Source organism: Varroa destructor, unplaced genomic scaffold (genome assembly GCF_002443255.2).
Source record: "Varroa destructor unplaced genomic scaffold, Vdes_3.0 BEIS01000007.1, whole genome shotgun sequence".
Lineage (NCBI taxonomy): Eukaryota > Metazoa > Arthropoda > Arachnida > Mesostigmata > Varroidae > Varroa > Varroa destructor.
In genome coordinates this window covers 32,161,309-32,176,102 of record NW_019211460.1, presented here as the reverse complement: position 1 = coordinate 32,176,102, position 14,794 = coordinate 32,161,309, and the positions used below count along the sequence as shown (strand labels likewise).

At 40.9% G+C, this 14,794-nt stretch overlaps 2 protein-coding genes across 15 annotated transcripts in view; one reads left to right on the top strand and one right to left on the bottom strand.

Moving 5' to 3' along the window:
* Nucleotides 1-14,794, bottom strand: part of LOC111253949 (uncharacterized) — a 76,359-nt gene that overhangs the window by 2,049 nt on the left and 59,516 nt on the right. Inside the window, exons 1-2 of one of the 14 annotated variants that reach the window (XM_022814230.2) lie at nt 4,607-4,744; nt 2,677-2,791 (exon numbers count right to left, since the gene is read on the bottom strand). The exons of 5 other annotated variants lie outside the window; for them this stretch is intronic. In XM_022814230.2, the coding sequence (XP_022669965.1) occupies nt 2,677-2,734 (58 nt within the window). In that variant the 5' untranslated portion in view covers nt 2,735-2,791; nt 4,607-4,744. Of the gene's footprint in view, nt 1-7; nt 2,621-2,676; nt 2,792-4,122; nt 4,580-4,606; nt 4,749-5,300; nt 5,437-14,794 lie in introns of those variants that run through there. 8 more of the 14 variants (XM_086975708.1, XM_086975709.1, XM_086975714.1 and 5 more) reach the window with 8 other exon arrangements.
* Nucleotides 4,803-6,999, top strand: LOC111253948 (uncharacterized). Its single transcript, XM_022814229.2, has 5 exons — nt 4,803-4,937; nt 5,353-5,487; nt 5,818-6,042; nt 6,220-6,408; nt 6,771-6,999. The coding sequence occupies exons 1-5, from the start codon at nt 4,935-4,937 to the stop codon at nt 6,921-6,923; spliced, it is 705 nt and encodes a 234-aa protein (XP_022669964.1). The 5' UTR covers nt 4,803-4,934; the 3' UTR covers nt 6,924-6,999.

The following is a 14,794-nucleotide window of genomic DNA, read 5'->3' as shown; positions in this document are numbered from 1 at the left end:
CAATCACATCAACGCTGTCCCCTGTGTGAGGGAGCAGTGTTTAGGGGGTAGCATTTAGGCTTGATCTCGGTGAAACAATGTCCTGAAATTAAATCATTCAATCTACAGAATAGCCAAATTGCTCTCTCTGCTTGTTGCCGAACCGCTGACGTATATAGCTCATACGGCGCAGTCATTTTCTTTCTATGTAATTCCTCATAACACCTGCCACCGTCTTTTAGACTCTACACGAGAACACCAACCTATTCTGCCAGTGATAACTAAACCTGTTACAGCGAAACAATGGATTAATCTCTGGACATCCGATGAGCCCGTTTCAGCCTAAAACCTGGTCCTAAAAATGGTAGTTCTTACTATGCTGTACTCCAATTATTGCAAACCATAAAATACAGCCAGAATGAAAGTTCTGCGCCAGACACACAAAGGTACCATTCTAACCAAACGCTGGTCGAAACTTACAGAAAACCTCTAAAAAATTAACAAAAATAAATATTATTTTCTTAAAATCAAGCAATCTATTGTTTCAGTTGTTTTCTTAAGGCTCACCGTCACTATAGAGAAAGTGAATGGGTAATCGTACTATACGCCTATTTTTGCTTGGTAGCTTTGATTGAAGCCGTTTGGCTCGTGTTAAAGGTCAGCTGCCTTACGCGCTGCCAACGCGATTCCAGATGCAAATACTCGAAACATTTTTTTAAGATATCTAAAACAATAAGTGGCCTAAAAATATTTATCTACTTTTATGTTTTCATACGATCGTGCATATCGCATTAATTAGACTTCCCAAAAACTATAAAACCTGATAGACCGCACGTATAATCCCAAAGAGTACAAAATCTCTAGTAGTTATATTACTGCATAACGGGAGTCTATGAACGGGTTAATAAATAGACTGTTTTGGGACACGAGATAACACAGTTAATTAATGAGTAGCCATACTAAGATTGACGCAATGACATATACGTTTCCCTAAATGAGATCTTCTCGTTAGGTGCCGATGGTTTACGCGTACGTTTATACTCAGGTACCATTGTACCGTTGATTGTGTAAGGCTTTTGAAAACTCGGTTAAAAACAGTGTATATCACAGATAAGTGGATTAATATTGCGTGAACTTGGAGATCCAAGCGTCTAACTGAAAGAGACAGGCGTCGCTGTTCAAGGTCTGCCAACAACACAACCCTTGTGAAAAAAGCAAATTATTATATACACCATAAGGTAAGTGTAAAGGTAGTAAAAAAGGGATCTTTTTTTTTGTGAAACGTTGCCTGTTTTTTTTAATCTAACGTATATTGACAGTGCGCTTCTATAGGAGGACACGACGACGTCACGTGATGCAGGAAGTTGGCACGATCTGTATTTGAAACCTGAACATTGTAGGCATCTTATCAGCCTCAAAATAGAGACACTGATCGGCTGTCAGGGAGGTAGTGGAGGACATGGACGGATTTTGATTAAATTTTTTACGGTTCCGCCCAATGCCTCAGCCCCAGTTAATTTTTATAGGTAGTGCAAATTGCTTAGCTCGAAATATTTTTCATGCTTGTAATTACAATAACCACTGTCCGAGATCGGTAAATGCCCAGGTCTCATTTTTCATATGATGGTATACGATTCGAGCTTTTCAAGGTGTCTCTAAACTTCTCTCTGTCTGCTGTGATATCAGGTACAGCCTGACTCATCAATAACAATTGGCCTGAATCGTCTGAAGCTTAACATTTAAATGTTTTCCTTATGAAGCGAATATCTGACTGACTTTCGCGCATTGTAGTGGCACATTGTTCCGTATGCTGCTATTTTCACTATGAAAATAATTCACATAGAGAATGATAGTTTATAGCATTGTTATTTTACTGTTTTGTCCTGCTTTTTGAGGCATTGTCGATTATAGATACGAATTGCATAAGTCAACCATTTATTGAAGCTATGCCCGCATATTAGACATTGCTTCAGATCGAGCTCCCAATACGTTACCTTTAGCAAATGTAACAGACTAACACAGAATGCTTTGCTTTTTATTGGTATAGCTAATAAATGGATCAGACTTCTTAAGTTGATACAGAGCTATGACCCTTTTTGATCCACTATGTAAAGGGCGTAGGATCTTACTGGGCAAATACAGGAACTTATCCAATCGCTAATTATATTAGTAATATCTAACTTGCAACGTAATGTTCGTGAACAAATCGAACATGAAATACGGCCATCAGCGCTAAACCGGAACTACGAAACACGCTCAACGAAAATATCTGTTACAATCCACACGTTTCAAGCCCCATTTTTGGGCTCTGGAGAAGCAATCTACGTTGCATGCATGATTTAAGCGGCCGATTAATAACAATCAAAAGGTGGATCTTGAATTGGCTTTAAGTTATGACGCAATCTGGCAGGAGAGAGTATTGGCTTTTTGGAAGTTCCAGCTTGTCGGTATCGTATCGACTTCTGCCAGACCTCGGACCCCACTAGCGTCACTTCATTGTACTAAAAAAATAATCATAGATTAATCTGTGCGTCGCGCGCAGCAGGTCGTGTTCTTTTAGTATATCAGTAGCGTGTACCGAATATGCTAGAATTACAATAGAAGAATTACAGTAGAAGAGTATTTAACTCGGATGTTAAAGTTGCCATTGCTAAGTTATACTGTTAGGTTTAAGTTGTAGATGAGCACATTCATTACTTAATGTGGTTCGAAGATTATCAGTCGGAACACCTCCGAGAGCGCTTGAATCAACCATTTCGGTTGCATCGGTCTAAGCTCCGAATACGTGGGGTGATAAATAAGTATTTACATCCTGTGAACGAACAACAAAGATAAACTACGTATGTGGTATAAAAGCTTAAACAATTTTTGTTGACATTTGATTAAATTTACAGACGCGTTTATGACAGTCAATAAAACAAATATATGCTATTGACGGAGTAAAAGTATAGATGTACTGAACCTACTGTTTGACGTATCGTCTAAGAGAAAATAGATGCAGTTATATAAGCCAGTTTAGCTAAACACCTTATTTTTCTTTCTGCGAGACTATGGCCTTCCGCTGCAAGAAGAAATCTTGAAGTTAGATTTCTAAAAGCGACAATTCGAAGCACAACCAGCTTGTGTCATGGATAACATTCGCTATAAAGTTAGTGAATAAATTCATGAGAAATACATCAGGCAAACAAATTCATTAAAAATAAAAACTTAACAGGTATAATCGGGTGTGCCGTCGCACTAAGGAGCCCTCCGATATTCGCGTAGAGGACTCTTGTTTAGGTCCAACTACTGGAAGCTCTGTGACTTTTTTTGTACTGTCGACGCTTCTCATTGCAACAACGCTCAATTTTCAATTAGAAATAACAAAAAAGTGTTTTTTTACCGTTGTCTAGCCAGCATTATTTATACGATATCCGGATACTGTTATCTCAAATAGAGTCAATGAAATTATTATCATGCCTGCTAGATGATATAAAAGGGTTACAAGGCCTTTTGCTCACCTTTGCTTTGGAAAGTTACTTTAGTTGTCCATAAAAACAAAAAATAAAAATGCTTAAAAAATATAGTGAACTGTTGTTGGATAATTTACAGACGCTTCGTTTGAACGGTAGCTTTTTAATGAAGTAGAGGTAGTCTTCGTTGCCTGAAAGAGATAGATGGGTGGGCACTGTGTGACGGGATTCGGACCAATAACTTATGACCTCCCAGCCAAAAACACGATCGCCCGAAACGCAGCAACGCCTTTACACCGTCGACAGCAGTTCCCTTCATCAACAACCTATTACAATTTAGACTGTTTACAGCAAAAAATCCGCAGAAGATATTATCACTGCGTTAAAACGTCCTACAATGTTGAGACTTTGTCAGTTGCTCTATGTGATGCCCCAATGGAGTTACCCTAATTGTCGACGTCGAAGACGGTCTCAGGGTTCAAACTCGCGGAACCAGGTTATCGTATTATTTTTCATTTTATTTATTACATTATATTATTTGTTATATTTAAGCTCATTGTTCCCATTATAGGTGAAGTAATAACAAATGAAAACGTGGCTTATTTAGATTTACTTGTGTTTGTTAGTTATCAAGCCACTAGAGAAGAGAACACGCTAGAAAATATCGATTTACCATGGCAATGCAATTTACCTGGCGTTCATAAAGTGACAGCTGTATAGCGAGACCGCTGAGGACAACACAAAACAAGAGGGTGTTTTTGACAATAGAAGCGAGCGAGCGAGCGAGTTCGCCTTTCTTCCGAAGAGATATGTCCGATTGTATAGGTTATTAAAATTTTTTTTGAGATATCTGATATTTAATTTTTGTAAAAACGCAGTGGGATTTTAGGCGTTCTCGGCTAACTAATCGTGTAACTGGCAGAAGAACTATCGGCATTTTTTGTCACGATCGCCTGAGCTATAATATCACGTAGTGTTCACTGTTGCACGTATTGCGTATGTAAACTTAAACGCTGTAGCGTTACAACTGGAACAAAAAAACAACTCAAGTTCAATTTTTGCATGCGTAAGCAGAGCAGTCACTTTTTTCCTGCAGTGGCGTAACGTCTCATTTGGCAGCCGCCAGACGAGACGTAATAGCACAATAGGTATACGAATAGGCATTGATCTTTTACCTGCTATCAGTCATGAGGCAGGAGAGGATACTGGCTCGTGGAATTCAAAAGCATCGAAGCCGTGGCGACCTTCGCTGAACTTATTCCGTTAAATAGGTACATTCGTTCGTTTCACCTGGCACAAGCGGCTGGTGACAGATGCGTTGAGTATACGTAGATCTGCCTTTGGACAATTTGATGGTCGTTCGGGTATGGAAGAGTGTTTCTCGACGCATTAGCGCCTTACACTGAGTATTATTTCAACAATACCAAGGAAAAATCACCCAGCTTCCGCCCTGGAACTACAATTCTCTGCTTGCTATACAATCGACTATATTCTTCATTAAAAATGGTTGGTAGAGCTGATTTAATCCTTTTGAGTACCTATAATATAACATTTTGTGGTTTGAAATTTTGAGACGTGAACATTTGAGGACTGGCTAAACCTGAGAATTTGATTAGTTCAGGAATATAGCCCTACATGGAACTGTATGATTTCCCTTCACACTTTACATTTGGACCCATTATTTGACACTATGCAGGCTTCGTTTAAAGGCCAAAATGTAGCGATAAAGGCTTACGTAAAATAGATTCCCGTAGTCTGCAACATATACTACAGTCCCGACATAGAGCAACGTCCGAAAAAAAACAGTGCAACGAATAGGTTCGAATACGGTAGCGGGATAGTGTAGTTGAAGAGAAAATATCAACTTACCGAAAACAGCGTTTTCGTACATGATAATGCTTTGATATGCCGAATATTATAGGCCGACCACTATCGAGTTCCCGCGACCGCTGTCAACGGTAACAAAGCGTCTGGCGCAATTACGCCTCGCGAAATCGCCTGCTACATTGTGGAAACAGCTGTGATCTTGCACCCTTCTCAGAAGCAGCTCATTGAGGTCGGTCAGCTGCAGGATGGCTATCCAATCAACGATAGACTAAGCGTAATCTATGACTATTTGATAGGGCGTTCAACTGAAAAGTGACGTTAGGTATTGTGCGCAAGCACGGGCCAGTCTTAGGAAATATGGCGTCTCGGCCCTACGTGTAATAGAACCTAGAGATCTAACTGCAGTCCTGAAGTAATTCAGGATCCAGTTGACACCGCGCTAATAGATAAGAAATGGTGTCACTGAGCAGAGCTAGCAAATGCCAAAAGATTTAGCTAAGTCAGCAAGAGAACTGGGCGAATTTTAGATGGTAAAAAAAGATTTAGATGTTCGTTTTAGACTACAGCCACACATCCGCAAGGTGAAATGATGGGCGACATAACGCAGCTGGCCTGGTTCAAGTGGCTACTTCGTCTAATGAACGCGAGGAAAGTTGTTGATGTTGGGGTTTTCACGGGCTGCAGCGCTCTCGCAGCCGCACTTACAATTCCGCCGAACGGCAAGGTGTACGCCCTCGACGTCTGCGAAGACTTTGTCAACATAGGAAGACCCTTCTTCAGACAAGTACCTATTTGAATTATGCCTAAAAGTTCGTTGAGATTATGCCAAGTTCATTGCAAATAAGTCCTTCTGACGCCATGTAAAGGCACCATTTAAATCTCTCTTGATTTCGGGAGATTCTATGGCCGAGATGAGTTACAGAGCGCACCAGAGCTTATATAGTTTATTCTTCTAAAATAGGCTGGCGTTGATTACAAGATTGAGGTGCGCATTGCCCCGGCTATTCAGAGCTTGGAGGATCTTCTGGCAGAGCTTGGTGGGGACTCTATTGACTTCGTATTCCTTGATGCGGTTAAGATGGAGTATCGTGAATACTACGAAAGAGCACTCAAGCTTGTTCGACCTGGAGGTGTTATCGCTTTTGATAACGTAAGTGACAATATTGGTAACCTGAAAAGCTAATAAATGAATGCACACAATTGAATGAGACAATTTCTATTTGTTACTTTCTTATATATGTTATATATATATGACCACACTGAAATGTATGTAGTTTATATGTATAAGTTCCGATGTTATCGTATGTCATTTATATGTAAGAAAGCTTGCTACGTAGGTTTAGAAGAAACATCGATGCTAGATAATTTAAAAAGAAAGAAATAGCAAATATTCACACATTATCAATTATCAAACCTTCGCTGCACATGTGACGACCCGTATGGAAGTCTAAAGATTTTGATCATAGTCGTCCTTCGCTAACGGTACCCTTTTTGCCTTCTCCTACTATACAGATGTTGCAAGGCGGCCGCGTGGTCAAACCTACGGCCAAGGACTCCCAAGCAAATTATATTCGAGAGCTCACAATGAAGTTGCGGGACGATCCTCGAATCGACTTCTCTCTGTTGCCAGTTGGAGATGGATTGGCTCTAGCTCGTAAACTTTAATTATACAAGGGAATTCTTCATCGGCAATGGCAGTAAATAAATACGAACGAACAATAAAAAAGCTTAGTAAAGATAAGTGTATTCTTCTGGCACTATTTGAAGCTCAGATATTTTGTTGACATTGAAAGTGGATCAACTTTACCTGCTTAAAAGAGATATACCGGCACTATCGTAAACATGCCTAGTAAAATATTACTATTCTGTTTCATGGCTTTCTGCACAACCAGTACAAGCTGATGCTTAGAGAGTTATGTTTCTTTTTAGCCCTGTATGTTCAATAGACTCTGACAGGAAAATACGTACGCACGTAAGATAAATAAAAGACAGAAATCAATGCCAGCAGAAAAATTTGAGTTCGGAAAAGTGCTATAGAGCATTGCGTCGTATAGACAAGCATCTCATTAACTGGCCCAGGTTAAAAATCCTAAGCAACGGACAATAACGTGCTAGAAACGAAAGGTACGTGTCTTGCATGATAACAATAGTCGTGTATCATTTATTATAAGTAAATAAGATAATACAAACAATCAAACATTTTCATCTTTTTAAGGGTATATGTAGAAAAAAAAAACATATTATTGGTTTTTCTGTCATCCTGAACAACTTACCAAAAATTGGGTAGGGCTTTTCCTTACGGCATTTCTTCGTTTTCCGAAACGTGCTGTTTCGAGACTGGTCTAGAACATTGCACAAAAACTACTTATGATCTTTACTTAGGGAATGTTCAGCTTTCAAGTAAAAATAACTAAAACGTTACATTGGATAATGTAACGTATAGTTATTATTATTATTATTATATATACGACTGCATAGTATCATTAGCACGATGTCTTTATGTTCTTAGTTTTGAAAAAAGCAGAGAAACAGAAATAGAGAAGTAGAAATGGGGCATGTAAGATGTATAGAGAACTAGTTCGAACATCTTTCGCGACAGTTTGTGCGTGTATACGGGCTATGCTTAATTAATGAGGGATGACTTGTGCGGTAGCAATTGATATACCGCTTTCTGGACGATCAGAAGTACAAGTTTCTTGATAAAAGTTATATCAAGGAGAGGACAAATCAAAATACCGTAATTGCATTCGTTGCCCCGGTTGACGTTGCGGTAGACCTATCTCGCCCTCCATGTCATAGCGATTTTTAAATTTCAAAGCCACACAGCAAGAGAAGCCATTCGTAGAGAACAGTAAATAAAAGCGTATCATAGTAGAAAAGGGTCATACTGACCAGAACGGCCGCGATCTGGCTTCTTGTCGCAAGACCTATTTTATTGCGTAGATAAACATGGATTTTTTTTAGGAGATCCAATGTCAATGTTGGTAGAAAGGTCAGGTCGGAAAGGAAACGTAAAAATAGATTAGTCGTGTTATAGAACGCATGAAACTAGAATAATTTTTACGTTCTTCTTTGTAGTGAAACAGGTATGTGTCAACAGACTGGAGGAACGGATAATTGAGAATTGGATCTAATCGAATTGCTGGCTTCAAGGCCAATATATCGGGTGAACTTTTGTCCTAAGTGATGAAAACGTGTGAACTTTAACCGAAATTTCTACCGGAAAATACGCTAGGAGTCTTCGTTCGGCTTTTATTTTGCAAGAGACACCGGGGATTTTTGAAGAGTTTAGCATATATACTTTTTGGCGTTGTACGTCTGCTATTTGGGTCGTTAGGTATTACTTCAGACAGCTAGTGCCCGCTAATACGGCGCAAGGCTTGTCTGCGCCATGATTCGAACATGTACGATCGACTGTCCGCCAAATACATTATCCATGGCGCTATCAAGGGAGCTTTCGAAAGTTTATTCAGTACTTCAGAAGCTAAAGTATGCCAGTGTCATTCCCAGCTGGGGCATCAGAATTTGTTACCCGTGTAGCATTTTACGCGGACCTGAACTGCTTGTAGAACGGCGTTTAACATACACGTTTGTATAGTCCACAACGCGGTAGAGACTTAATTTAATCAACGCCCTTTTGGACATGATAACTATCGAATTGGCTTACATCGTTTCGAAATCAACACATTGCACCGAGTGAAAACAAAAGTCTAGAGAGCTCTTGTTTAAACTAAACGTATCATCTAAAAGGTTAGCTTTATAAATTCATTGAACAAGCAATGGCGTAAACAGTATAGACACGTGCGGTCGTGCATATATGTATGTATATGCATGACTAGTATTGATCGAAAGCGGAGCCAGCTGAGAATAGTGCATGGACGGCAGATGATACGGTTACAATTTCTGGTTTACTATATGTTAAATCTGGCCATTTCTGAGCGACTGACTTTCCATACTAAATGCGTTCTCAGCCAGAACTTACACAATAGGTTAGTGTTAATCGAATTCTAATTGATTTTAGCGATTGTACACAATGATATCAGCTGGATCATTTCTAGCGATGACCGTCAAGATGTCACCCTTATACCGATATATGACTCCGATTCGCAGAAGCCGTGACCCGCTTGGCCTGTGCTAAAATATAAACGTTTACTTATACTACGCCAAATGAAATTACACGTTATATAAATTGTCATAGAGTACACATAGTTAACTTCACGCATGGCTTAATACGTTTTTGTTTTGCTGCCGCCCAAACGTTAACTACTAACGTGCTCTGCGAAGTAAAGAAATACGAGTTACTAAGTAATAGAGCCATTGGCTTGCATCAGGGAATCGCAGGAAGTTATTCAACCGATCTGTTAGATTCTCAGGCGAAATTTACCTGCCTGAATACGTCTGGACCGCAAAAAAGCCAGATCATTCTATATAATGTCGTTGTCGACCAAGGAACCCGCCTGCGAACAACTCAACGCTTTCGACTTTAATTGTATATATTCATCTATGAGTTTGCATATTTTTAGTAAGTACTCATAAGGCTATAAAAAACTGTGTCTTTTTTGCTGTAAGCACGTAGTCCATCTAGATCTAAATTATGCTCTCTCGGAGCACTTCAAGCGCTTAGACAGGCCACTTAGACGTTTGATTAACTTCCTTATATTTGCCCAAGCGATCCGTACAGCGAGAAATAGAAGTTCCTCCCCAGTAAGTCTGCTAACGAATCAAACTTGCCCCTGGCAAACTTCTATGCACCGTACAGCGCCTTAAAAGGAGTTCGGAGATTTTCGCGAACATCACAAAAAAACGACTGGAAATCGAGCCAAAATGCCAATAAAAGGGCGTTCGGCACCCACAACCTACAGAAATGATAGCTTCAGAAATTGAAGGCATGGGGAAAAATCGGATCAGTATACCCCCCAGCCAAAGAACAAATAAAATCAAAACTAACCTATTTCTGTTAACCTGTTTATTTTCATATTATAACGTATTCGAAACAGGAGGTATTGCTTGTAGATGACAAACATTTCCATTCCATCATATGTACGGTAGCAATATGTAATTGTCTATGAAGAGTCTTTGAGCCTTTATTTTCATGAGATTCTTACGCGCCGATAGCAGATTAGAACCGGCATTAAAAACAGCACCAGGCTAGCAAAAAAAAGAAAGAACAACTCCGAACGTCGATCTAAACTATTCCTCTCTCTCCTTAGACATCTTTGTTAGCAGCTTTTTAGTTATAACAGCAACGTTTGAGTTGATCGAAGAGACGTTAACCTCAGTACAGGTGTTGCCTCAGGAGGTGCAGATGCTCTGTGGATAATCAAGATGGCTACATTACGATAAACTTGTTTGTCCAGTATAACAATGAATTAGCGTGTGCGTTGACCATAGACTCGCGACCAATCCCACTCCAACCGAGTTCGTCTACGCTAATTCATAGAGATCACTATTCATAACAGTTCCTTTGATACAGTCAACTGCAACGGTCGGCAGCCGCAATGGTCTGCCAGTACCAGCTCTCCCAGCTTAGCTCGCATTGGCTATATAACTACATGCGAGCCTACAAAAACACTTGTGGACTCATTACAGACTACGCGTGTACCAATAAGACCATTTCTGCCATCGTTAGTGCAATACCTGTCGCATGTTGTACCGAACGCCCTAACCACTATTCGTTCTTAACCGCTAGAGGGAGCACTGCGACAACGGAAACAATCGCGCCGCTCAGTAAGACGTTTGGCGGGAATGCGGCCGACACTCGAGTCGCCGTTACCTTTACGTTTATGTGGATATCGACCCCAGCACTACAACAACATACTCCTTGATATCAAAACTGTGATAAGTACCCGTATCTTTGTGCCAAATAAAACGATGTCACGATAGTTTTGCCTGTTCCCTCTATTGACTGCAAGAAGGGGGGTAGCGACAACGTCAGCGACAGGAAAACAATAGTAGCACTTAAGGGGAAAATGGCACCCCCCAATATGAAAAAGCTACTCTGGCGCGCATCAGTGCCGTGTTGATACATTTCTATGAGGAGACATACATTATGTGAATCCCGAAAACTTTTGACGGAGTAGCGAAAGTAGCTTTAACATTTCACAGGAAGTGATACCTCCACCAGCGGTATATAACATCGTAATAATGAAAACAACTGCAGGACCAAAAAGCTGTCAAAGCGACAAGTACAGATTAAGCTACGAGAGGCCACGTTAACGGCAATTCGCCTTTGATTGAAATGGCTCGCCTGTTCTCGGACCATAATGCTATTACTCCAATACTTATGCGTATAGCAAACGTAATGGCACAACGGGTGGGATCCTATCTCTGTCACATTTTGCTTGTAGCTAGGCAGTCGCTGAAGAGGGGCTACACCGGCGACGCATCGGCTGACTGCTCCGTAACTTGCGCGGTGTGGTAGCAAAGCCAGATGTACATACGTCCACAGGAGGGCAATAACACCTAGACAAAAATGCTCCGACCCAACGTCGAGCTGATCGCAAACAACCAGCGAAAAAACGCTAGACAGAAAACGACGGAAGACAGAGCGTCAGCGGCCGCTTTCTGTAACAACAATGTTATTCGACATGCGAATATGGTCGCTCAAGGCGCGGTGCAGCGCGGCGTACCTTTGAACTAACACGCGTCTGTGTAAGTAAGTACATAATCAACCAGATGCATAGCGAGTTTAAAATATCGAAAAGCAACGCTATTTACTCTCCGCCTGAATAGAAAAAGAACAGAAAAACGAAGCCAGAACCGTGTAATGGAATTGACACGTTGTCGTCTACTCATCGGCGCCGGATAGGTGTGAGTGCGTGTCTCTGCATGATTAATACAGGTTCAGAACTGTAGTGGCTAGGAGTTAGCAAGCAGATAGATTGATCTTCATTTGAAATAAGCAGATAGAGACATTTAACTACTATATAGCAGAGTATGAAGCGAACTAGATACAGCAATAGTGTATCATCGCCGTACGTCTATGGCCTTGTGACACGCAACCCAGAAGCGAGAAAGCAAAGATTGCTCGGCAGGTTGTTTTATGCTACATATTTGATTTCACACGAATGCCAAAAAAGAGAAATAACACAGAAAAGTTTTGAAAATTTAAAAGAATTGGCTAACGGTTTCACGTCGTCAGGCAGAGTGTGTCGTTGTCGTTTTTGTGACAGTTAAGGAAACTGTGACAAGAGCAAATATTGAGATCGTGATTCAGGCTAGCCGATATTTCAGGCTATTTGAGGCTATCAGTGTACTGAAATCCCTCATTCAGTTGTCTAGCAATTGTGCCATGCGCACTCGGACACGATAACGGAATTCTTGAGCATTTTTACGGATTGTTTACCTATGCAATAAACTGTGAAGTAGCCAGACGTACATGCGAGAAAAGATTTCATTATGTCTATAAACCATTAACCGTTCATCTATACGTTAACCATCATCTTTTTAGTTTCGCGTATGTGTTATTACTTTATCTATTCTAAGGTGCATGGGTCTTTAAAAAGCGCCATGTTATGCCCTCAGCCCCAATCGTTCGACAAACAAAATCACAATCCATTTCGATATCTGGCCGCTATTTATTCACTGTGCCGCCACTGCTCCATTTGAAACAATGCCCATTGCTGAAGGCTTCTCCCGTCATCTCTTTCCACTATGTAGTGCTGGGTAGTTGTGCCGTTGCGAGCCACCATGATATCGAAATGATCACTGAATAAGACTTCCAATCGAAAAGGTTCCGGATCTTCGGTCTTAGGCACAACCGCACAATAGGATTCATACAAATTCTAGTGTTTAATATCTTTACGATCTCATGCGAGTTTTTACTGTGATACGCTGCGGACTAAAGGCCGCGAGTGTGAAACTGACGATGACGTTGCTGCACGAGGCCACTGAAACCGTGATCTCCAATACACTCGCAGATACACACAAAAGCACCGACTCCTAGATAAACAGATAAACGTACGCGTGCATGCACGACGAATTGGATGGAGTGGCTGTAAATGCACCGCTTCGTGTCCGACCATGTTCATCGGGATCAGTCGCATTCGAAAATCTGGGCTCGCAAATCGAATGCCACCATGTTATTGGATAGTAGGCCACATTGTATACGAACCTACCCGGAACCGCTTCGTAGGCACATGCCGACGTGGACACGCCGAACGCACAGCTGCACAAATGCGCATGCGTATGATACGGCAAGAACGCAACCAATATATGCTTATACATACACACGCCCGCATATAGTCAATAGCCGGTAGCCAACAGTGTCCTTGGCTTCAGTTCACCTGTGCTATCTCTGGCGACACGCGTTCTAGCACTAGGAGACTCAGTGACGCCGGAACGTCTTCGGCGGACAGCAGAAAAAGCCGCAGCGTCATCAAGTGGTTCTGGGAACCAGGCCAATGTTGCGCGGCTATGGATTTATTTCCAGAGCGAGCAGCGGCAGCCCACGTACATTTAGCTGGTACTGTCTCCGGCGTCGATAATTTTGGATCAACTACTGGGTACGATTAACAGGAATATATATATACATGTGTATATGTGCGTCTGTGTGTGTGTGTGTGTGTGTGTGCAGCGCGTAGATACGAGGCATAGTTCGAGATTTTTCTGGTTCATCAGCAATAGAGCGGTTACGGCAGCAGGGACGAGGGAACATTAAATGCATTGGGTCATCGGCACATTGGACTTCATCGCATCGGAAGTGGATGAGCTGGGTTCTTGGAATGCGAAAACAACTAAAGAGTATGTAGCTTAAGAATAACACGAGGTAATAACGATGATGAAATAAAACTCTTTAATACATACCTGTGCTATTTATATGGTGGGGGGCACGTGAAACTGGTGGGCTAGCCACTACCATTTCGGATCTGCGACTAAACTGAATAATCTACCAAGAAAATTTTTACCACGGTCGACATCACGATAAGGTTATAAATTCATGAAGTAAATATGTATGGATATCTATTTATTTGAGTGTAAGGAACATACAGCGCGAGGAACCTGCCTGACGAAATGGAGCCTTTCCAACCAAGCGATTCCTAATCATATACATGAGCTTTTTTACCTTTTTTACTATTTCCATTCTGAATTAATCTGATCGTGTGAATTTTTTAAAATGAAATATGGAAATAATTAAGGAGATGGTAAAAACTAATGATTTTACTGTTTGTGCTTCGATATCGTCGGTTTAGACAAAAAGGAATACGGCTTTGCTTTATTATGAACTATTTTTTTTTTTTTGCCTATATTTTAGATATAGAAGCGAGTTATATTCTATCACTGGCAGTATTTTGCTCATTTTTGTAGGGTTCCCTATAGAAAAGAAATTCCCTGAAAAATTCCCCGTAACACAATGTAGTAACACAACTATAAATTCATTCCGATGTGTTGCTGCAATAAATACCCATCTCATCCAAACACAGAAGAACCTATCACGCGTATAAGGCTGCTGAGCGGTTCAAGCCCTAAAAATAGAACAGAGAATGTATTTGTATATGGATAATATAGACTAGGCGTAAGTTTGAGCACAGAGACTT

Coding starts and splice junctions, on each gene's coding strand:
- LOC111253948 (XM_022814229.2), top strand. Junction 5,488..5,817: donor CTCAGAAGCAGCTCATTGAG/GTCGGTCAGCTG, acceptor TGTTCGTTTTAG/ACTACAGCCACACATCCGCA. Junction 6,409..6,770: donor GTGTTATCGCTTTTGATAAC/GTAAGTGACAAT, acceptor CCTACTATACAG/ATGTTGCAAGGCGGCCGCGT.